At 33.9% G+C, this 24,984-nt stretch overlaps 1 protein-coding gene across 4 annotated transcripts in view; it reads left to right on the top strand.

Annotated features, from left to right (window-relative positions):
• The first annotated feature begins 16,424 nt into the window (after nt 1-16,424).
• LOC123559718 (complement C1q and tumor necrosis factor-related protein 9A-like) overlaps nt 16,425-24,984 on the top strand; it is a 33,451-nt gene continuing 24,891 nt past the window's right edge. For 2 of the 4 annotated variants that reach the window (XM_053552408.1, XM_053552410.1), the window contains exon 1: nt 16,425-16,800. In XM_053552408.1, the coding sequence (XP_053408383.1) occupies nt 16,494-16,800 (307 nt within the window). In that variant the 5' untranslated portion in view covers nt 16,425-16,493. The remainder of the gene's footprint in view (nt 16,801-24,984) is intronic. The other 2 variants (XM_053552411.1, XM_053552409.1) reach the window with 2 other exon arrangements.

A 24,984-nucleotide genomic window follows, 5' to 3' on the forward strand; every position in this document is an offset into this window, starting at 1 on the left:
CAAAGGTCAAAGATCAAGGTCACAATGACCCAGAACAGATAAACTGTTTCTGGACGACAACTTGAGAATGCTTAGGTCTAGGATCAGGAAACTTTACAGTGAGGTTGATCATGACCAGTAAGGGGAGACATTTTATAGCCGCCACACGGCACTTAAAAATTGCTGTTGTGATAGTTAATAAAATCTTTAAGAAGATTTCTTGGAAACTTAGAATGCAATCAAGCAGAGTAATAGCAGACTCGGTTTGACTCACTGGCGCCAGATCAGAAAGAAAATGCCTCTGTACATGTTATACCCTACCCCTGGGTATTCTATGAGAACCATGGTCGTGAACGGGAAAATATACTAACCCATTTCTATCGCGTATTTCATACTTAAAACATTGTCATGACGTCACTCCTTTGTTCTCGCTGTACTGTATTTTTAATATTGGACTGCTTTCAATGGGACTTAGTACAGTATTTTTCACGTGGAGTCCAATATTATTTTAATATTGGGCTGTGTATTTAATATTGGACTGCACGAGGAAAACGATTTATATACAGAATCAGTGTCTTCGTGTAGTCCAATATTTATCAATACATGTAGCATAATTCCATATAGAAATATTGTAATCAAATGAAAGCAGTCCAATAAAATAACACAGTACTGATAATAAAAAGGAAAATTAATATCAAAACTAAATTTTATGTATAGATCTAGAGCATAATATATCTGGACAAAATCGCAAAATTTTAAAAACAGCATTATACATATTCTGCATGCGTCAACGTAATCTTACTCCCTAAACGACGACTTCCTAGAGCAACAATTTCTTCAATATTGTTCACGCTTCCAGTTTTTAAAATTGTGCAAGAATTTATTGCTCTCTGTTTAAAAAGCAGTTTTATAAGACCAATCATGATAGTTCTTTGAGGCCGTACTGTCAATGGCCTTCATGATTTTGTTAAGTTTAAATGAAATGTCATTAATACTTTTCAAGTAATGCTCCGGACAAGCCTTATTTTGTATAATAAAGGGAGATAATCCAACAGCTAGGTAAGGTAGAGCTATGGTTCTTTGACACTGCTCTTTGATTGCTCTATGATTATGTGAAATTTTAATAAAATGCCGTTAATACTTTTCAAGTGATACAACGGACGGACGGACGGACGGAAAGACGGACAAAGTGTCAACCAAAGTGCCCGCCCTTCGGGAAACATAAAAATAATAGTAATAATAATTTACGATTTACGAAAATTAAGTGAAGCATTGCATCCGCGTATACATAGCTGATATTTTGTTATGTCACATTCCACATTTTCCGAATTTATCCGTTCATCTGTACATAGAAAAAACTAAACAAATGCTTACACGTTAATGTTCATGTAAACCCCTGAAAATGATATGAGCCGCGCCGTGGGAAAACAAACATAGTGCGTTTGCGACCAGCATGGATCAAGACCAGCCTGCGCATCCACGTAGTCTGGTCAGGATACATATTTTTTGATAACAGTTTGTCTAATTGCAGTAGGCTTTGAAAGCGAACAGCATTGATCCTGGCCAGACTGCGCAGTTGGTTTTCTCATGGTGCAGCTCATAGATTTGTTGTGGGTATTGACAGTTACAGTTTATGTTTATTTGAGTGTTACATCCGTATTGAAAAAAAAACCTGTAAAAAAACAGGATGTTCCTTTCAAAAAAATAAACGTTTTTAGCACCCTACGTAGAATAAATTGCCTTCATTTCTTGTGTTTGAAGCCAGTGTGAAGCATTTGCTCACATTTGTTCAGTCTGTGAGATTGCCTATTGGAAAAGAAAAACAACTGCAATTAAGGGACACATGTACTTGCATGAACCTTAGTTTTGTCGAAATATCTTTTAATTTTGTACTCGTATATTCTATTTCATTTTATGCTATTTTTATGAAATACTGAGATGTAAGTGAAAATAAATCTAATAGATTCAAAGTGAATGATATCAAATATATTTTTCAGTATTCCAGTTGGGATTACCTTAAACATCCATTGTGATCATCAGGCTGGTAACATTGCCTGATCGGGCTTTCGACATAAAAACTAATATTTCTTGAAAAATAATGAAGATAATTCTTTCAAACTTGGTCCATTTATTAAGCATAACATATGATGCATGTTAAGATAGAAATAACTTTGTTGCCTTCAGTTTTTGTTAGAATTACTTCCCTTTTTCAGATTTTTATGATGCATAATTTTTGAAGCCCTAAAATTAGTTTTTAATGCAGTGTTAAAACGGAAAAAGGTTCAATGGCTTTCTATTGCTCCAAACTTGTGCGCCAATACCTTTATTCAATATATTTAGGGTGAATGATTTTTTTTCTAGTGCAGATGTATGAACACTTTTTTTTACAACTAATATTTTTTTTTTTTTAAAGTGTTGTAAGTGAAAGCACAGTAAAACGTTGGGCAATGTTACCAGCCTGATAATAACTTAAATAAGAGTAGCTTCGAGTGCATCAATAAAATTCATATTGAAAGCAAGTTTTCCTTAGTTTTCAGCTTCCGCCTCGCCACTATGCGTCGTTTATTAACCATTTAAAAGGAACGAAAATAATATCACAAGTTTAGTATGATTTGGACTTACCAGTAGCCTGGTAGCTGTATCCGATAATATATTAAAAATGTCTGTTCTGTAAGTCTTCTTGCACTAAATTTGAAGATTTTCGGGTAAATTCATGTACAACCCAACAAAAACTGTCATTGAACTAATAAATCACAACAGTATATTGTCAGGCGTGTAAACAAATAACCCATTTTCTCATTTAGTGCACATGCAACATTCATTTTCTCCAGTTGTCCGACTCCAATTGATTTCAGTGAAACATTATCCTAATCCGCCATACCCTTGTAAATTTTAACACAAAGAACGTTTCCTTGTACACACTTAAATGAAAAGAACATAATCACTTTATCCTTGCCATGAATTAAAATAAATCCAGTTTTTTGTTTCTAAAATGTCACAAAATTTCTTTCCTCCCGCCGCCACTCATGAATACTACTGCTTATTCCGTACATCAGTGTACACGTGTAAACACAATAGCATCACGAGAATCCCGGGATAACGAAAGTCCAGTATTACGAAGGCGAGAAACCCGAGAAAAACGCAGTCGTGCATTATGAGAAAAACGTGCGTAAAATAGTCATGAGGATCTACAGAGTATTTTATAATCATATAGCAACTGTTATTAAATGCGGTAAAATGAATAAAAACCGAATTATTTTAAAAATATTTTACGTCAATGGTTTATATGTAATTTTTTGATTGGTTATGTCATTAAAACAATGTTTTAAGTAAGATATAAGCCTCAAACGATCCAATATGTAAAATACTGGACGGTCCTCAGCGCTAACGCGCTTCGGACAGTCCAGTATTTTACATATTGGATCGTTTGAGGCTTATATCCTATACCTAAAACACGCAGTTCAGTAAATGTGTACTATTGATATTAAACAAGTGGTAATTTATCTTCCGTTGTGTACCGGTCACATTTCTTCAATACTTCTTATCTTAGAAAAACAACGTGTAGTTTGCAGTTTTTTCAGAGGTACACAAAAAACTTGCTTGAACTTCCCTGGTGAAGTTCCGGTCTAGATTACAGACACACTCTGGTTGGCTGATGTGAAAATGTATGTCAGTCGTCATTTACTACACGTGTACGCTTAAATGTTTATATGCAGCATAAATGTGCAAAATGAATTAAATAAACAGAATAGATGTATACCAATGTATGATTTCAAATTCAAAATCATATACAAGATGAATTTCATTCATCATTTCGAGTCTTATCGTAAAACTGTGAATATATTGCATTCTGTTTTTGTTTGTTTACATTTCGCTTAACATGTGCACACTGCCGTGACCTCTAGACCGGATGTTCATTAGGGGAGTTCACGCAAGTTTTTTCTGTAACGTTGACTAAAGCTTAAAATATATGGAGTATCTCTGCAATATGGAATATTGAGACAATGTGACTGGTGCATGATGGAAGATAAATTATCGCTTGTTTAATATCAGTAGTACACATTTACTGAACTGCGTGTTTTATGTATGAATTACGCGATTGAAATGGGTTAGTATATTTTCCCGTTCATGACCATGGTTCTTATAGAATACCTAGGGGTAGGGTTTAACATGTACAGAGGCATTTTCTTTCTGATCTGGCGCCAGTGGTTTGACTGAGTCTATGATATAAAGTGTACTGTGAAGCTGAAGTTGGTACAGCATAAGTATTTAAAGCTGATCTTATTGTGATATACAGTTTGATCCACCAATTACGTAATACGATTTGTGTTAATTTTGACTTAATTTTGGAAGACCCAGAAAGAAGCTATATATTGGATATTATTTTCTAATTACTCCCATCAGAAAATAAAACCAAACACAAAATTTCAAAACTTTCCCGTGTCCTTAATTGATTACATTGACAATGCGATCATCACTTGTTTGCCTCAAGTTATGACTATTTTTAAACTAAAAGGTTTATGTTACAGACGTTAAGGTTATGAAATTATTGCTGTATGTTGTAAAAGGTATTGTCTTATATACAATGAGAAATCATGCAAAACTTTTCTTACGGAAAAGGTTGATCAAACTGCAATTACAACATAGTACAGATTAAATTAAGTTACAGTGGGCACAAAATAATCTTAACATTTATAAACACCTTATGGTCTATGTTTTGCAATTCGGACGTACAAAATATCATTTCTCTGTACGTCTGCATTACCAAAAAAAACTGTTTAACTTGTTGAAACAAAAAAAAGACAATTTCAAAAGATATTGTTGGGTAAAGTTTGACAATCTATCATATCATCATCACAAATATACGTTTGTGACAGGCAAACAAAACATCAAACTAAACTGGATGACATGAAGGATAGAAAGGAATGTGTTGCTTTGTTTTAAATTGAAGATAAAATTGCTGAAGTTTGCTGCAGGTAAAACTTTATTTACCTCATTTTTGTTTGAAAATCAGATAACAAGAAAGGGACTTTATCATTATTTTTCATCAGAAACAGTCGCCTCAAACATATTTTTCACGCAATTTCGCATCTCTCAGACAATTACATTTGTAGATGTTTATTTGTCATCAGTTTGCAAATCTTAACAAACAGGAAAATAATAATTGGGCTGTATTCTTTTATAACGAACGTCACGACATTCTCAACTCGTCGAAAACAAACCATTTCATGTTTTTCCCCTTACAATGGTTCGGTGTCACTCCCAGTTATTGTTTTGGGCGCACATTGTATGCTATAATGTAAGATTGTAATTCCAGATTCAACTCCTATCCATGTGTATGGTTTTAAACTTCCGCTTAAAAGGAACTCGTGTTTGAAACCGATGAGCATGTAATGCACAGCATCTATTTAAAAAACCAAAGCATGTTTGCATGTATAAACAGTATTGTGTGTTGGTATAAAAAGATCAAAATTAATGTATAACTGCCCAAAGTACCGCTTTCAAACTGGAGGAAGATTTTCTTTTAAAAAACATAATGCCTGTTATTACAGTTACATTTGTTATATTTAGCCAACTTGGATAGATGTGATGATAATATTCACTTCACTAAGTACAAGAAATGACGGCAACGACAGTATTAATAGTTTTACTTCACTGCAATATACGACGTAACTCTTAGATAGGTGTTTGTTATAAGCTAGTTTATTTGGTCTTTTTTTCAAATACGAGAGCTTTTTCGACGTCCGCGTTGGCGTCAGCGTTACGAAACGTTTGCATGTAAATAGGTGTTTTAAAACTACTTACCCAAACATGTCTTCGGCAGCATATCTTCACCTCACATGACAAGAAATGCTGTTATTATAATGTGAAAATTATGCTCGTTTTAAATATAGAAATTTCTGTTAAAAGTTTGGATGTAATCCGGTTTCTAAAAAGGCCAAGATGGCCCTAGGTCGCTCATCTGAGTAACACACCATAACAGTGTAGAAAATAAACGGGGTTAACCGAAAGTGGCCTCAAAATAAACAACAACAAAAAAGTGTAAACATGTTTTACCTAGTGATTCCATTGAGACAAATATTCTGCCCAAAAATGTGGCCTCTTGAGTGTAAACAAGCATTTTTTTTTTTATTTCACCTTGTGACCTAGTTTTTTTACCCCACATGACCTAGATTCAAACTTATCCAAGATTTCATAAAAGAAAACATTCTGATAAAGTTTCGGGAAAATTGGGGCAAAAAAGTGGCCTCTAGAGTGTATGCAAGCTTTTTCTGTTGACCTAGTGACCTAATTCTTGTCCCCACATGTCAAAAGATTTAAAATCATTCAAGATTTCATGTTAACAAACATTCTGACCAAGTTTTATGAAGAATAAAAATGTGCCCCTCGAATGTAAACAAGCTTATTTATTTATTTCACCTGGTGACCTAGTTTTTGACCCCACATCATTACGATAAAAATTTCTTTTGAGATTTCATGCAGACAAATATTCTTACCAAGTTTCATGCAGATCAAATGAAAAATGAAGCCCCTATTGCATGCACAAGGTTTTTATTTTATAATAAAAGGTGACCTAGTTCTTTACCCTAGATAATCCAGATTCGAAGTTCGGCTAAAAATCATCAAGATAATCATTTTAGCCAAGTTTCATAAAGATCGCATCATAAGCGTGACCTGTGGAGTGTTATCAAGGTTTTCCTTTGATTTAAGCTGTGACCTAGATTTTGACCCCGTATGACCCAGATTCAAACTTGACCTAGAAATTATCAAGACAAACATTCTGACCAAATCTCATGAGTTTCAAACTTAAATTGTGCTCTCTAGAGTGTTCACAAGATTTCCCTTTGATCTAGCCTAGTGACCTAGTTTTTGACCCCACATAACCCAGATTCAAACTTGACCTTGAACTCTTTTACCAAGTTTCATAAGATTTAGTCACAATTGTGGCCTCTAGAGTGTTCACAAGCTTTTCCTTTAACCTGGCCTACTGATCTAGTTTCTGACCCCACATGACCCACTTTCAAAATTGACCTAGAGATCATCAAGACAAACATTTCGACCATGTTTCATGAAGATTGGGTCACAACTGTGGCCTCTAGAGTGTTCACAAGGCAAATGTTGTCGGACAACACACGACGGACGCCGACGGACGCCGGACAATGACCCGGTCACAATAGCTCACCTTGAGCACTTTGTGCTTAGCTGAGCTTAAAATCAACGCAAAATGCTTTCAAATCCTACACATATCTTATTATAATTATAAGGTGAATTCATAGGGATTGTCACATAACTATAGGTTTTATTTTATCAAAATTACGTTTCTTTAAATCTTAGAAATTTTACTTGTAAGCTGTTACTTAATTTGCTATATAAGTATCGTGTATGTCTTTATGATGAGGCGTGATCTGCATATCTTTAATTTTGTTATAATTATGCCCCTTTTCGTTAGCGCTCCTTTCCAAGTAGGTTTCTCTGAACCAACTAGGCCAGGTGCTATCAACCTGCACACAGGGCAAGTAACATAACTCTAGCAATTAGTTTGTTAAGATACACATTTTTGACAAATGGCAGTTTAAATAACATTTGCTGACAATTTGGAAAACGTATGCCCCTTTCATGCTTACCGTTGTTTGTGATACATTTGCTTCTAAGCGGATTCCTCAGAAACTAGTTATTGAATGTCTCCGACATACAGTTTGCAAAACTGCTTCTTTTGAAAATGAGAATATTTCGCTGAATCTTTTCTTGATGTAAGATAGTATCGAGTGAATAGGCTTCAAAGCATTAGAGCTCTTATTTGTACTCTAGCCACAGATCACATCAAAACAAAATCTTTTAAATTTTCCAAATTAGGGATATAAAATTCGCCAACCTCTTCTCCCAAATTCTATATCATTTTCATATTATTAGAATGTATCTTGGCGTCGGTACCCTGGAACTCTGTCTACTGTATCTTTCAAGTACATATTGTGGGTGTCCTCTGACTGCGTTTACTATTCTCAAGGCTTCCAACGATTATACTTTTACTTCTTAATTTTGAGCAGAGCAGATATGACATAGAGAAATCAGTTTGCTTATATTATGTATAGTAGGTTTGAATCAGGTTTTATGCATTATTTGTCGTATTTTTTAACTGTTTCACTAGAAAATGAGAAGTTAATTGTCAGGGTCCGTATTCTAAACGCTCCTAAGGAGGAAACTTAGGAAAATCCTTAACTTTGTAAAATTTCCTAAACAATATAGCACAAAAGAAAAGTGTAAACTTTATAAGATTTATTGATAATCTTCATTACTATGCCAGACGCTATAAGACAATATTGTTAGACACGCCAACTATCTCGGCGACTGTTCACAAAATGCTTTGGAACTTTTCCCTTAGTTAGTCCCTTAGGGAAAATTTTCCCTTAGGAGCTTTATGAATACGGGCCCTGGCAGGCTGTCAGAAGTCTGTTATAAAGACTAAATATTTTGTAAGAGGGAAGAAGCATTAACCATTGAGCAAAGTATAGTAAAAATTTATCCCAAATTATATCAAACTAAGAACTTTTTACTAACTTATAAATGATAACAACAATTAGAAGATCACACAAATTATATTCATAGTGTATTTTCATTAGAAGTAACGAAATATGCAAAACCCCTCATTCGAACTGAATTGTATGGTAATAAAATCATTTAGACTCCACGAAACAAAAGGACTAGGAAACATAGTACCAATGAGACAAAATAAGTGGATACCTTTGACAGCCGCCACACTAGTAAAACTTATGGAAACATATGATGCCATCAAGCATAATAATTAAAGGTCATTAGATTTGTACTGAAAAATATGCAAGAGTTCTGCAGCGGAAATATTGCGCGACTTTAGAAGCGCATTATCTATCCGCAAAAGATTGAGTGCATATTTCTCAATGGAAATCTAATATCATTTTTATTACATGCGCAATATTATACAGAGCTCCGTCTCAACAACACCCTTTGGGAGACTGAAAATTTGGTTGTTCGGAGGGGGTTGTGGTAGAGCGGTAAACGAAGAACAATATAGTATATTTTGGAGTCAGTAGCAAGTGTTGTTGTTGTTGTTGTTCAGAGGACCGCTGTAGAGAGAGTGAGCACTGTATTTAAATGATATTAAGTTGTTCTTAAGCAAAAATATTGATATTTTAGGTTAAACTGAAACTGATAAAAGAATATGTAATAATAGCCATTTTCGCATACCAGAGGTTTACTATGGTTCCCTAGTTGAACCTCTGGCATATTTCGCCGATATTTTCAGTTTGTTACATTACAGGTAAAAGGTTATTATGTCTCCCTCCATTGCGGTAGACATATTGTTTTTGTCCTGTCCGTCTGTCCGTCACACTTCATTTCCAATCAATAACTGGAGAACCATTTGACCTAGAACCTTCAAACTTCATATGGTAGCAGGGCTTATGGAGTAGACAACCCCTAGGTCAAATGGTTCTCAAGTTATTGACCGGAAACGGATTTCCATGTTCTGTCCGCTGCGACCTTGACCTTTAAGAGTTACCCAAAAATCAATACGGGCCATCTACTCTGCATGTCTAATCATCCTATTAAGTTTCAACATTCTGGGTCAGGTGGTTCTCAAGTTATTGATTGGAAAGAGTTTTCTACGTTCAGCCCTCTATGACCTTGACCTTCGATGGAATGACCCAAAAATAGGGGTCATCTACTCTGTAAGTCCTATCACTCTATGAAGTTTGAAGGTTCTAGATAAAATGGTTCCCAAGTTATTTACCGGAAATGGATTTCCATGTTCTGTCCATTGTGATCTTGACCTTGAATAAAGTGAACCCAAAATCAATAGGGTTCATCTACTCTGCATGTCCAATCATCCCATGAGGTTTCAATATTCTGGGTCAAGTGGTTCTCGAGTTATTGACCGGACATGGTTTTCAATGTTCAGGTCCCTGTGACCTTGACCTTTAACTGAGTGACCCCCAAATCATTAGAGGTCATCTACTCTGCATGTCAAATCATCCTATTAAGTTTCAACATTCTGGGTCAAGTGGTTCTCAAGTTATTGATTGGAAGGAATTTTCTATGTTCAGCCCCCTGTGACCTTGACCTTTGGTGGAGTGACCCCAAATACTGTAGGGGTCATATACTCTATAAGTCCTATCACCCTATGATGTTTGAATGTTCTAGGTCAAATGGTTCTCAAGTTATTGACTGGAAATGGATTTCCCAAAAACAATAGGGGTCATCTAATCTGCATGACCAATCGTCCAATTTCAACATTCTTGGTCAAGTGGTTCTCAAGTTATTGATCGGAAATAATTTTCAATGTCCAGGCTCCTGTGACCTTGACCTTTGATGGAGTGATCCCAAAAACAATAGGGGTCGTCTACTCCATAAGCCCTGCCACTCTATGAAGTTTGAAGGTTCTAGGTCAAATGGTTCTCCAGTTATTGATCGGAAATGAAGTGTGACGACGGACGGAAGGATGGACAGACAGGGCAAAAACAATATGTCTCCCCCAGTGGGGGGAAACATAATTACATGATGAAAAGGGCAAAGAAACTGAGCTCGTCATTTATGTAAAATTATATTCATGGACATTCCGTTACCACAATAATGAGTCGTTTAATTTATTATAGTTTTTTATAGATTATTCAAGTGGTATCGGAAAATAGAAGAAATATTAAACGGTTCAAACCACTCAACATTTCTAAATTTCTAAAAATTGTTTTTCATTACAAATGGCTGATTTGAGTAAGGAAGAGTATCTCTCTCAATTCTTGCACTATTTCAAAATTATACGGCAGTTTTCTAATTGTATTAAGAATTGTGCACTATGGTAATACATGTAATTATTTATCGTGAATTTTTTTAATTTAGGTAAATAAAATCTGCACTTTTTAGCTCACTTGTGCACGAAGTGCTCAAGATGAGCTTTTGTGATCGCACTGTGTCCGTCGTCGTCCATCTGTCGTCAACAATTTCATTGTTAACACTCTAGAGGTCACAATTTTGGCCCAATTTTAATGAGACTTGGTCAAAATGTTACCATCAATAAAATCTTGGATGAGTTCGATATTGGGTCATCTGGGGTAAAAAGCAAGGTCAACAGGTCAAATCAAAGGAAAGGCTTGTTAACACTCTAGAGGCCACATTTATGACCATATCTTAATGAAACTTGGTCAGAATGTTAATCTTGATTATCTTTAGGCCAAGTTGAATTCTGGGTCAGGTGGAATCAAAAACTAGATCACAAGGTCAAATCAAAGGAAAAGCTTGTTAACACTCTATAAGCTATATCTATTACCGTAATTAATGAAACTTGGTCAAAATGTTAATCTTAATGACATTTAGGTGAAGTTTAAATTTGGGTCAGGTGGGATTAAAAACTAGGGTCAAATTAAAGGAAAGGCTTTTTGACACTCTAGAACCCATATTTATGATTGTATCTTCATGAAACTTGGTCAGAATATTAACCTTAATGATCTTCAGGCTTAGTTTGAATCTGGTTCAGGTGAAGTTAAAAACTATGTCACCAGGTCAAATTAAAGGGAAAGCTAATTAACACTCTAGAGGCCACATTCATGAACATATCTTAATGAAACTTGGTCAGAATGTGTCACAAACCGACATACGTGCCTCAATGTATCTGTAGTTTAAATGCAGGTATTGCATCATCTTTTAGTAAATTTTTCAGTTATTGAGGTAGATGTCAGATTTTACCTCTCATGTTTTTTCTATATTTCATAACTTAAATTTCCATGTAAGTTTTATTAAATTCGGTTCAGCAATAAGAAAGTTGATGTTTTATAAACTTCAGTAATTTATGTTTTTATCCCTAAAACCACTACAACGGGCCTTAAATTGTGCAATTCCAATCCGCGCCAAAGTAGTCAGATTTCCCGGCTATATCGTGATTCCCGTGGAAATGCAAATAGTCAGAGTAAACGCCTATGTCGTGAGAAAAATTAAATTTCATGATGACTTTTTTCAACAACTGAAACAGCTCAGGCATGCAAACACCTACCATCATAGGGAGCCAAAACGGAGTCAACGTTTTCACGGTTTAGAGGGACTTTACTTGAAGATATCTTGTTTATTTTTTGTGCTACTTACAGTTCGAAGTTAACGGAAACACCTGTGTCACGGAATTGTTAGTGTTACGACTTTCTACCTGTTGAAAAGAGATACTGAGCTCAGATTTGTTTTTGGTTCACTCTTTCTTACAATAAGATTTTTTTTCACTTGTCATTTATTCATTGTAAATAATCATTTTCTGTATATAAATCTGTAAATATTGTAATGGGTGTTGATTTGTTCTGGTAGTTATTGTCCCCGGTACGTCCATCCTGTCACAGAATGTCAGCCTTGAAGATCTTTAAGTCAGTTTTTTATCTGAGTCAGGTGGTGTCAAAAGTTAGGTCACCAGGTCAAATCAAAGGTAAAGCTTGTTAACACTCTAGAGACCTAATTTTAAGTTTGAAACTCATGGGATTTTGGGAATTGACCAGAATGTTTGCCGTGATGTCCTCTAGATGAGGTTTGAATCTGGGTCATGTGGGGTCAAATCCTAGCTCACCAGCTCAAATCAAAGGTAAAGCGTTAACAATCTAGAGGTCAAATGTAAGACTGTAACTTCATGAAACTTGGTTAGAATGTTGATCTTAATGATCTTAAGGTTAAGTTCCAATCTGGGTGAGGTGGAGTTAAAAACTAGGTCACCAGGTCAAATCTCAAATAAAAAGTAAAGCTTGCTTACAATCTAGAAGACACATTTATGACTGTATCTTCATGAAATTTGGTCAGAATATTGATATTGATGATCTTTAGGTCTAATTCGAATCCGGATCATGTGGGGTCAAAAACTAAGTCACTAGGTGAAATAAAAGGGAAAAATAGTTAACATTGTAGAGGCCTCTTTTAAGAACATATCTTAATGAAACTTAATCAGAATGTTAATCTTAAAGATCTATAAGTCAAGTTTTAATCTGAGTTAGGTGGGGTTAAAAACTAGGTCACCAGGTCAAATCAAAGGTAAAGCCTGTTAACACTCTCTCTAGAGACCTAATTTTAAATTTGAAACTCATGGGAATGTGGGAATTGATCAGAATGTGTGTCGTGATGTCCCCTAGATCATGTTTGAATCTGGGTTATGTGGGGTAAAAACTAGGTCACCAGTTCAAATCAAAGGTAAAGCTTGTTAACAATCCAGAGGTCAAATTAAAGACTTATCTTCATGAAACTTTGCCAGAATGTTAATCTTGATGATCTTTAGGCCAAGTCGGAATCTGAGTCATGTGGGGTCAAAAACTGGGTCACCAGGTCAAATCAAAGGAAAAGCTAGTGAACAGTCTTGAGACCACATTTATGACCATATCTTTATGAAACTTGATAAAAATGTTAATCTAAATGATCTGAAGAATAAGTTCCAATCTGGGTGAGATGGAGTCAAAAACTAGGTGACCAGGTCAAATCAAAAGTAAAGCTTGATGACAATTTAGAATACACATTTATAATAGTATCTTCATGACACTTGGTCGGAATGTTAATCTTGATGATCTTTAGTTTAAATTCGAATCCGGGTCATGTGGGATAAAAAACTAGGTCACTAGGGGAAATAAAAGGAAAAACTAGTTAACACTCTAGAGGCCACAATTATGACCATATCTTAATGAAACTTGGTCAGAAGGTTAATCTTGATAATCTTTAGGTCAGTAGGTCAGGTGAGCGATACATGGCCTTCATGGCCCTCTTGTTTATTTTCTCTACGTATACCCCCTATTCAAACAAATATTTACAAACACACAGACACGTATAGATAAATTATTATTTTATGAATGTAATGGAGTATTTGAGAAATTTGGCAACTGAAATGAGAAAATATATACATTTGCAAAGTTAATGAAACATATTTAAACAAAATTGGAATGGGGACCCAAAACACTCCTTATCATACGTGACCCTTTCAACAACTATTTCTGGGACAATGTCGAATTCAATCATTCTCACATTATTAATGCACAATATAAGGGGTGTGGGGGTCCTCCTATATCAGTGTGTGTTCAGAATTCTTTCCCCATTAAGAATATGGACTCTCAGGAATTTGTGCAAAAGGTACATAGATGATTTACATTACGAATAATTGGCAGAACATTTATGTATGATAGTTTGTTTTTATACGATTGGATTGTCAGCATGTCGTGCATTTCTAAAAAGCAACGAAAAGCCTGTGTGTAGCTTATGCAAACAAAAATTATATTTACTTTTATCTTTCGAAAGCTTGCGAACAAGATAAAAGGAAGGAACGATGCTATAGTCACGATTGCGATATTCAGTTGCGTTATTCACAAAATAACTTGTGTCAAAATAAGAATGCCTTTTTTTCAAAATTATACACTCTTTTTATCAATGTATTTAATCTGTATTTTTTTTGCAATGTTCAGATCACTAGATAAATCAGTTTGCAACTTCTTCAATGTATCATCTGTAAAACTGAGCTTGATTATTGTGAAAATATCTTCCTGTGTTGTCTCTATAGGGGCCGTTCAAAAATCTGTATAACTGTCCACGTTTATTTGAAATCGAATCAAAGAAATTTAAATCTAATGAAATAATCATTATGTTGTTACATATGGAACTCATTGAGCAGGTGTGATCAATATCCATAACATATTTACCTTATAAGGCCTTTGTTGATTATGTGACTGCTACAGTCGGCGAACGATAATAAAAATGGCGCGAAAATGCCAGGCAAGTCAAAGAAAGATAATTTAGGTTGATCAGTTTTTACAGTAAATTAGATTGGCATTCTTATGATGCTTGTCAAATATAAATTAACATTTAATTGAATGGCGAAATAGCTCAGGTGGCTAAGCTGTCGGTTTTCAGATGCAGTGCAAAAAAGCACGAGTTCGAAACTCGCAAGAGGTTTATTTTCTAAGGAAATGTTTTATGTAGCCCAGCTTTGTTTTATTTCAGTTTGATTCTCAGTTTGTCTTCTTTTTTATTTTTCTTACTACGTGTGTAAGTTTTTTTTCTATTTTCTTTTTCTTTACCTTTTCGAACTGCAACCTGTCGTTTCATGTTAGCCCAGATCAACTCAATAGCGTTTAGATCTGGTGATACGGCCGTAACCGAATACAGTCATGTCCATGAATTTTAATTTTATTTAATTTCAATTTTAAGGATGTTCACGAAAAACCCGTGCATGCTGTGTTACCATTTTATTTTCAAAGCCAGTGGTAAAACCGGTATTGTATCTATGCTGAAAAAAGTAAAATAAAGAAGTTCATTTCAACCCAGTATCGAACTCCGGACCTCGGGTGTCATACCTAGCGGCCTAACGCGTTGCGCTAATACAGTACTTTGTTCATCGAGCCTCAGTTTTCAGATACTAATCCATATCGTCTATGCGTGATTTACCTAAATACATAACTTCATTGTCACAAGAGAGATGCAATATAATGTATTTAAAAATCAGATGGATTGACGTAACACAGTACAATGAAAAGTATTACTGCAACGACGAAGTGCAAAAACAGAGTTATGCGAAAAACGGATATTTAAATAACCTAAAAATTTCTGTTCTCCGTTGCATCTAAGGATATTGAAATTATAATATACATAAAACTTTAATAAAGTAATACGTTTGACTTGAAAAGTTAGCATAATATAATATTGTCTTCCGTTTATTATACATTTGAATTCATTAAATTAGCATTGATAGATATACTGGCCACCGTACATGATTTGATTATCATTTTTTTATTTTTTGATAGCGTTACGTCTGTTACACGAGTGCTAAATACTAGCAAACAAAAACTGTTCTTCCAAAAAAGGGGATAATTAAGGTATAGGTCCATGTTTCGGAGAAAAAAGTTCGAACGTCATCAAATCATAGAAAGAAAGCATTGTTTTACATGAAAATTAAACAGCATATAAAACATCTATATTATTCTACAAAACCATTGTCAGTTTACTGATATATGTATTAAATTCCGGAAAGGGACTGCATGAAGGGGCCACACTTCTGGACAGTTCAGCGCCTTTAAAAACTCACCATTTTTTAAAAGCTGTTACATGTTTTCGTTTTGATGCATTTGCAACATCGTGCGAGTGTTTAAACTTTACATAACTAGGTAAAACATCGTTTTTGACAATTGTTTACACTTATTTCTTTACAAATGGCATTCTTATTTAAAGGGGGACAACTCATTTAGACTATTTTAAGTATCCAACTCTGTGGGAAAGAACAGTAAAACATGTATTAGACAGATAAGTTGTGTGTCAAGATGCTGTTCATTTACTAAAAAAATCTGTTGTTTTGTGATATACTGCCAAACCTTAATATAAAGATTTCGAAGATGTGAAATTAATCGTAAAATGTAAAATGAAGCTGATCCATTAACACTACTTTTTGAACAACCCTTGTTTTCCTAAACAACACTTGATGTTTGGCAAGTACACATACAAAAGTCACTGAAAGCAAAAATTTATTTGCACATTGGTTTTCAGTAATGTAAGACAAAATGTTGTTCTCCACAGTATATGCGTGTGTTCTTTGGGTTCTAATATACAGTTTCAATATTTCTTCGGCAAAAGAAAAGGTATGTTCCAAATTCGCTTACGAGGAACAAACTTTAGAAAAGATGATCCGCACGGAAATTAAGGTAGAAAACATTGAAAGTGAGATAAAGAAAACTCAAGATTCTGTCTTGAACACTTTAAAGGAGATACAGATGACAGTTGCCCATATCACCGACAGATTTGAAGATTTGAGAAATAACTTTACAGAAGAAATGGAACAAAAGACACAGGACATAGAGAAGAGAGAAGGTAACGTTCTATTATGTTACTTATGAATACTAGCTTTTTATGCTTTACCTTTCATTTTGAGAAAAAAATCGAACAACACCAATTCATTGAAACAAAGGGATAAAGAAATAATTGAACAGCATATAAAGCATTATATTACTCAACAAAACAATTGTCAGTTTTGATACTGATATATACATTGAATTCTGCCGGGAAAGGGCTGCATAAAGGGGCCATACTTTTCAACAGTTCTACGCCTTTAAAAACTAACCATCTTCATTTTGATACATTTGCAATAATGTCTCAGCGCTGAAATTCCACAGAACTTGAAGAGGGTAACTTTTTGAAAATATTTTGGGTATCCATCGTACGGGACAAAACTTATTTTTTTAATTATTTAGGAACGAACAATTTCTGCAGCCCCATGATGAAGATAATATTTTACTGAATGAACAGCCATATGGGCTTATAATTAAAGTTTTCAGTATCAGAGATTTTCCTCAACTTTCATTTTAAGTACTTTTGAAAAAATATTTATAACACATCATATTAAAGAAATGAAATACGCCAAATGGAACTTTTTTATTTTTCAAAACACAATGATCAGTTTTAAATATGTTCTCAAAATCCTTTTTGATCGCGTATATTTTGCATTGTTTTCTCAAACTGCAATTTAGACTGCATGTTTCTACATGTACTTGCTTCTTCTAAAGTGTACAAGATGCTATGTATCGTAGTAATATGTTAGAAAATCAATGACACAAACACCTGCAGTTCAGTAGGAGCAATAGCGAGAGTGAAATCAGGAGAACAGGTCTGGGTAAAATGTATGAATGGAGGTTCCAGCTACAGGCTTTTTGAAGACATCTATAGAATGAACACATTCAGTGGAATTCTGCTTAACAAATAGATGCTAATGTACTCAACACATTGCATGGAGTGAATATTGCGTAGTAGCTTGAAACTATAACACTAACAATTGCACTAATAAATGACAAATCTAGTTTATCTAATATCTGATATAGGTAACTATTGTCTAAAGATGAAATATAGTAACACAAATATTTACACATGTGAAACATTTTCAAGTAATGTTATGTCAGCTCTTAAAATTGTCATTAATGTCAACATAGTAGGACCTTTTAAGGCAAAAATCTCATCGAAGTATACTGTCTGTATGAAAACTTGCTTAAGGCCCATTAAATACAGCTAAAAAAAATAAGCATTCTTTTTTTTATGCGATAAAGTTTCTTAATTTGAAATGCATGTATCAGGGTTTAATTAAACTATACATCACGGAAAAAATGTTTGACTGCAATGTGCAGAACTATCTTAAGCATGAACTAAAACTCAGAAAAATATTATCTTATTATGAAATTAATCATTACTGTAAGATACAATTGAATAACTTATCACACTTTTTCTTACTGGTTTCAGCGCATAATTAGTGTTTGTTTTCTCCTAAAATGTTTATATTTTTATGTAAGTTTGTTGTTGCTATGATTAAAAAAGTCTCTTGATTTACTTCTTAAACCTGTTGATATATTATGTTAACTGCTGTAATGAAAATGTATATACATATAAATATATTGAAATAAATATTGTTTAAACTAACAATGTTGGAAACCTTCCAGATATGTCAAAATTATGAAATTTTCCAAGTTCGAACACTCTCCAATCGTTACCCGGTCCTGTGACCCCTTGCCATAGGGTTTGAACTGTGTTGAAATCATTTCAGACTTAATCATGGTTGAAATACTGCTATTACTTTAAATGTGAACACTGAACGGTCACCAACTTTGTCCCTCTATGGCTAACCAAGGTACCTCATCTTGGCCTGGACCTATACATATATACATCCAGCGAGTTAGCTCACAAAAGCTCACCATGAAATCGTCGAGCTCTGTTGAGCAAATATTATTAGGTTATTTAACATTGTTCTGTACAATACGGAGATATATTTGGACGAGTACCCAGCTGAGAAAACCATATTGTACGAGCCGCTAGGCGAGTTCAATGTGGTTTTCTCAGCTGGGTACGAGTCCAAATATATCTCGTATTGTACAGTACAATGTTAAATAACCTTTTTATTCTATATCTATTTTATCTTACTATAATAATAGTTTAAATTAAGAATATTTCACTGAATATTGTATTCCTGCCTTTTCTAGTTATTCCAAGCTTGGTATGAGTGCAAATATATATTATACAGAACAATGTTAGACCTTAAATAATCTTTTTATTCTATATTTATTTCACTTCATACATAATATACGTAATTCATTGAATGTTGTTTTTTCTGCGTATCGTCATTAAAAAAAGTATATGGTGCAACCTCTCTACAACAGCCATTTGGCGATTTGGGTGGTAATAATACTTGGCTGAGATATTATGCCCACAAACATTGTCAGCAAGTTTGGTGAAGATCGGATGAAAACTGTTAGACTTAAAAGAGCGGACAAGGCTAAATTCCCCGTTTTTCGAGTAATTCAAGGACTATAATCAAAGAGCGCCTGGTACAATTTGGCTGTTTATCGAAATTGGCCGAGATGTAATGCCCACAAACATTGTCAGCAAGTTTGGTGAAGATCCGACGAAAACTGAATTATAGAGCAGACATGTTTTGGATGCTGACCGCCCGTCCGATGCAATTCATAATCTTCTCCATTTTGTTTCTTAACCGTTAAATAAAAACTGCTGAGTTAGCTATTCAGACAGTCAGGGCTGATACCAATTTCTAGGTTTCGTTCGGAACGGCTTCTTTTAGCGACTTTTCAAATATTCCAACATCTGATGATCCTTTTTACTGTATTTTTAGTTTTTGATTATTAACGAACGTTTTAATATCTAAATCAGATAGCATTGTTATCCCTTGAATCGTTTTTATGTGTTGTAAACAAAACAAAAAAACAACTCAAATTAAATCCAGATTTCAAGACGCATAATCAAACTCTGTACATAGAGCGCCTACTTCATCCGATTTACATTTGGAACATTTTCACGCGTTTCGGGCTTTATCGTATGTTTAACATGGGACTGTTGAACCGTCCAAATACAGAAAATACAGGATTTTTTGTATGCGCGTGCGTCCAAATACAGAAAATACAGGATTTTTGTACGCACGTGCATCCAAATACCGTAATATATTGTACGGTCACGTGTTGCAAATGAATGTTCGCGATTGGATAGATAAAATAGGTATAGAATAAAACTGCAATATTGTACAACATACAGTAACCATTTCCTTAAAAATAAAACAAAGAAATGCGCAATTTTTAAATCTTTATATCAAAGCTCATTTGTAGGGGAATACAACATATAATCTTTCTATCATGTATACATAAACAGTAGAAAAAAAGCACAAAGACAAACAATATGAAGCTAACCCTTATCAAGCTGGACACGATTAATTCTGCCTTTGCGACCAGTGCAGATCAAGATCAGCCTGCACATCCATGCAGTCTGATCATGATCTGCACTGTTCGCCATTCAGTCAGTATCTTTATGGTATGCACCCCTTTTAACAGTTAATAGTACTGTCCAAATTAAAAGATGGACAAGTTCATTATAGAATGAAAGAAGCAGTCTTTCTGAACTCAAAGGTAATGACTCTTTTAAAGATGAGGGCGATGTAAATTTTACAATATTTCACATTCGTGAAAGTGTTAATCTGACTAACGTATGAAAAATTATATGGCATTGTGGCGTTGGCTGAAGTTTTAATAAAATTTGTAACTGTATTCATTCCAGTTTTATTGCAATTTATATGCCTTGATAGCAGATTCAGTTCAGCATTAAAGAACAAATTTTAGTATATACCAGTAAAGCAATTATTTAATTCTTTTTAACAATATCATAACTATATTAAACTGAAGTTCGCCTTTTGTTGCCTTCTGCAAACTACAATAAGGATAAAGCTCTAAAACAATTTTATTGGTGAAATACATTTCTATACACATGTACTTTCATATGCAGAGAAACTGACTTGGCCTTCCGTCGCATTTTATGCACACCACGTGACACATACAAACCTTGATAAGACCGACAAGATCATTGTATTTGACAGTGCGCCAACAAATGAGGGATCCGGATACGACACTTCCACAGGTATCTTCACAGCACCAGTCGACGGGATGTACCAATTTACTGTCCATATTTGTACATATGGTGGAAAACATTCTTACGTAGGCTTGGTGTATGCAGGTAATGTGATCGCGAAAGCTTCTAATTACGACAAGGACGGCAATACCTGCAGTTCAGTAGGAGCAATAGCGAGAGTGAAATCAGGAGAACAGGTCTGGGTAACATGTACAGCAGGAGGTTCCAACCACATCCTAACTGAAAACATCTATAGAAGGAACACATTCAGTGGAATTCTGCTTAACAAATAGATGCTAATGTACTCAACACATTGCATGAAGTGAATATTAGGTAGTAGCTTAAACAAACAATTACAATTGTATGGACTTTCAAATAGTCATTCTGCCATATTTTATACTCAGAACTACTTTAAACAGTATCCACACCTTTATGTTATTACACTGAAAGTCATGCGTTAATGTCATTTATTGGTATAAAAACATGGCACTAATAAATGACAAATCTAGTTTATCTAATATCTGATATAGGTAACTATTGTCTAAAGATGAAATGTAGTAACACAAATATTTACACATGTGAAGTATTTTCAAGTAGTGTTATATCAGTTCTTAAAATTGTCATTAATGTCAACATAGTACGACTTTTTAACCCAAAAATCTCATCAAAGTATACTGTCTTTATGAAAACTTGCTTAAGGCCCATTAAATACAGCTAAAAACATTCTTTTTTTAAAGCGATAAAGTTTCTTAATTTAAAATACATGTATCAGGGTTTAATCAAACTGTACATCGCGGAAAAAATGTTTGATTGGGATGTGCAGAACTATCTTAAGCATGAACTAAAACTCAGAAAAATATTATCTTATTATGAAATTAATCATACTGTAAGATACAATTGAATAACTTATCACACTTTTTCTTACTGGTTTCAGCGCATAATTAGTGTTTGTTTTCTCCTAAAATGTTTATATTTTTATGTAAGTTTGTTGTTGCTATGATTAAAAAAGTCTCTTGATTTACTTCTTAAACCTGTTGATATATTATGTTAACTGCTGTAATGAAAATGTATATACATATAAATATATTGAAATAAATATTGTTTAAACTAACAATGTTGGAAACCTTCCAGATATGTCAAAATAATGAAATTTTCCAAGTTCGAACACTCTCCAATCGTTAGCCGGTCCTGTGACCCCTTGCCATAGGGTTTGAACTGTGTTGAAATCATTTCAGACTTAATCATGGTTGAAATACTGCTATTACTTTAAATGTGAACACTGAACGGTCACCAACTTTGTCCCTCTATGGCTAACCAAGGTACCTCATCTTGACCTGGACCTATACATATATACATCCATTGAGTAAGCTCACAAAAGCTCACCATGAAATTGTCAAGCTCTGTTGAGCAACTATAACTGCAATGTTGTACAACATACAGTAACCATTTCTTTAAAAATAAAACAAAGAAATATGCAATTTTTAAATCTTTATATCAAAGCTCATTTGTATATAATATTTCTATCATGTATACATAAACAGTAGAAAAAAAGCACAAAGGCAAACAGTATGAAGCTAACCCTTATCAAGCTGGACACGATTAATTCTGCCTTTGCGCAAGTGCAGATCAAGATCGGCCTGCACATCGATGCAGTCTGATCATGATTTGCACTGTTCGCCATTCAATCAGTATCTTTATGGTATGCACCCCTTTTAACAGTTAATGGTACAGTCCAAATTAAAAGATTGACAAGTTCATTATAGAAATTTAGCAGGGTAAGGGTTAAACTTCATGTAACAAAAAGGGAATTATGCAGCAGTCGGAATTTTCTATTCGTTTTAAGAAAACTCAGACAGGAAGTTGTGTCAATGATATCTGTTACCCAAATAGTGTCACTTTGTGGTTCAAGATTGGAAATACATGTTTGATAAATGAAATGGAAAATCTGTGTGGGACCTGAGCAGTTTGTCCTTCTCTTGGAGCAAAATTCTGTAAAGTTACAATGCAAACAGGAGTAATAACTCAGGACATTATATTTGGTTCCTGACTTACATTGACTACCTCCCTTGATAAAATGATAATAGAAAACTTCTACATTGAATGTTTGTCTTCAAAACTTGAGAAAAATTACCATCTTCCTTTTGGGTTACAAATGTCAATTAACTTCTTCAAACAGTTTTTTTTTTTTTTTTTGTAGAAAGTAAACAAATAATTTCAAAAACTGTTTGCCTAGTAACAATACAGACAATACATTAGCATTAGCCAATGAACTCGTGCTACGTAAAAGCGCTATAGCCATTTTGATAGATCAATTCTCTTTCAATGTTTTTAGGAATTTTAACTTCTAAATGGATTTATGAATATTATGATATGAGGTGGTCAAATTAGGAATCGGTTAAGAATCTAAAGCCTTTAGTCGACACATTTAGATGGCGGCCTTTAAAGATAAAACAATGAGACCGTATTTTCCAAGTATAGAACAGACATGATAAATTGAATGAAATAAATCTGTCAAATTGTAACGTTTGAACACAGTTGCAAATAAATGCTGATTTAATTTATTAAATGAATATCTTTTTAATTTTTACATCTTAAAGATGTTTTTCACAATTATTTCTAGCGGACAGAATTTTTTGTAACTTTGCATATTTATAGATTGATGTATGACAAGTTAAAATAAAAAATAAAAATGATAGGTACCCGTGCTTCTTTTTTCAATATTCAAAGTTTATTCAGAACACCAAATAGGTATTTTTGTCTGAAGAAACAATACATACATGTCATAATAAAACTACTGCAAACAACTATTTATTCAAAGTTTCACTCTGATGTTACTGTTTATGCATCACAATTAATGAAACCACTATAACTATGCATAAAATGTCAACATATAGATATATTACCTCAGAAAAATTACTCTTGACAGATGTCGAAAGTATCTGAATCTGAGAAAAACACGAAGTATTTCTTAATGATATGAAAAATCTAGCGGACAGAATTTTACTAAATTTTATATTATGTAAGCTAGAACTAAGACAAAAAAATCTAAACCAAAAAAACAATATCAACCCGTGCTTGTTTTCAAGAAAAATTAAAAAATATTCACTCCACCCACAAAAGTATTTTTTATTACCCCACCCACCTAAAAATGATTTACATTTTTTTTTCTTACAAAACAAACTGCACAATGTTATTATCAGTTTCTTAACCAGTTTTCTTACTCACATGCGAAATAATGCTCCTTTAAGGTTACATGCCTCTAGGTCAAATACTTTTTGAGATACGTGCTACACAAGCTTTCACATGCCATTTACGTATATATTTGACCACGTCAAGGGACAGAAATCTGTTTTTACTTAGTGAAACCTCAAATAAAAGCACTGGTGCACAACTTTTAAAAAATGAGGGGGTAAATTTGGGAAATGGGGGTTAAAAATCAAAAGCCTTCACAAAAATTTTAGATGGCACCCCTTTAAAGAAAAAACAATGAGCCCCGTTTTTTCCCCAATATAGAATAGACTTTAAAAATTGAATGAAAAAAAATCTGCCCAAATTGTAACGTTTGAAACACATTTTGAAAATTTAAATGCTGTTTTGTTTTATAAAATAAATATTTTTTTAAATTTTTTTAAAATCTTAAAAGTTTTTATATATGATTGTATGTTATGAAGTGCCCAAAGCCCGTCCGTTCCGCTTTTGGAAATTTGAAAGTGAATGGAAAAAAGTACAAAACAAACAATCCTGAATATAAACCACGGGAAAAAGTCTAAAAATTATCCGTGACAACCCATTTACATAACTTTTTTTAAAGTAAAAGAAATGCATTTGGTTTAATTTACATAAAAACAAACCCCAAATGTCAATAATACCTGCTTTGATTCACCCTTTGGTGTCTCCTTAAAAAAGAAAACAACTGGGAAACTTTTAAAAAAATAAACTTTAAACGTATCATGTATTTTTGCATTTGAATCCAACCCCTTTCACACATTTGGAAAAAAATTTAAAATAAGATTTTTCCCTCAAAACCACATGGGCATTTAGTCCTTTAATAGTCATAGATCGGTTGAATATAAAAAAAAAGGGGGGTTTTTTCCAAAGCAAAAAAAA

This window comes from Mercenaria mercenaria, chromosome 10 (genome assembly GCF_021730395.1).
Source record: "Mercenaria mercenaria strain notata chromosome 10, MADL_Memer_1, whole genome shotgun sequence".
NCBI classification, from domain to species: domain Eukaryota; kingdom Metazoa; phylum Mollusca; class Bivalvia; order Venerida; family Veneridae; genus Mercenaria; species Mercenaria mercenaria.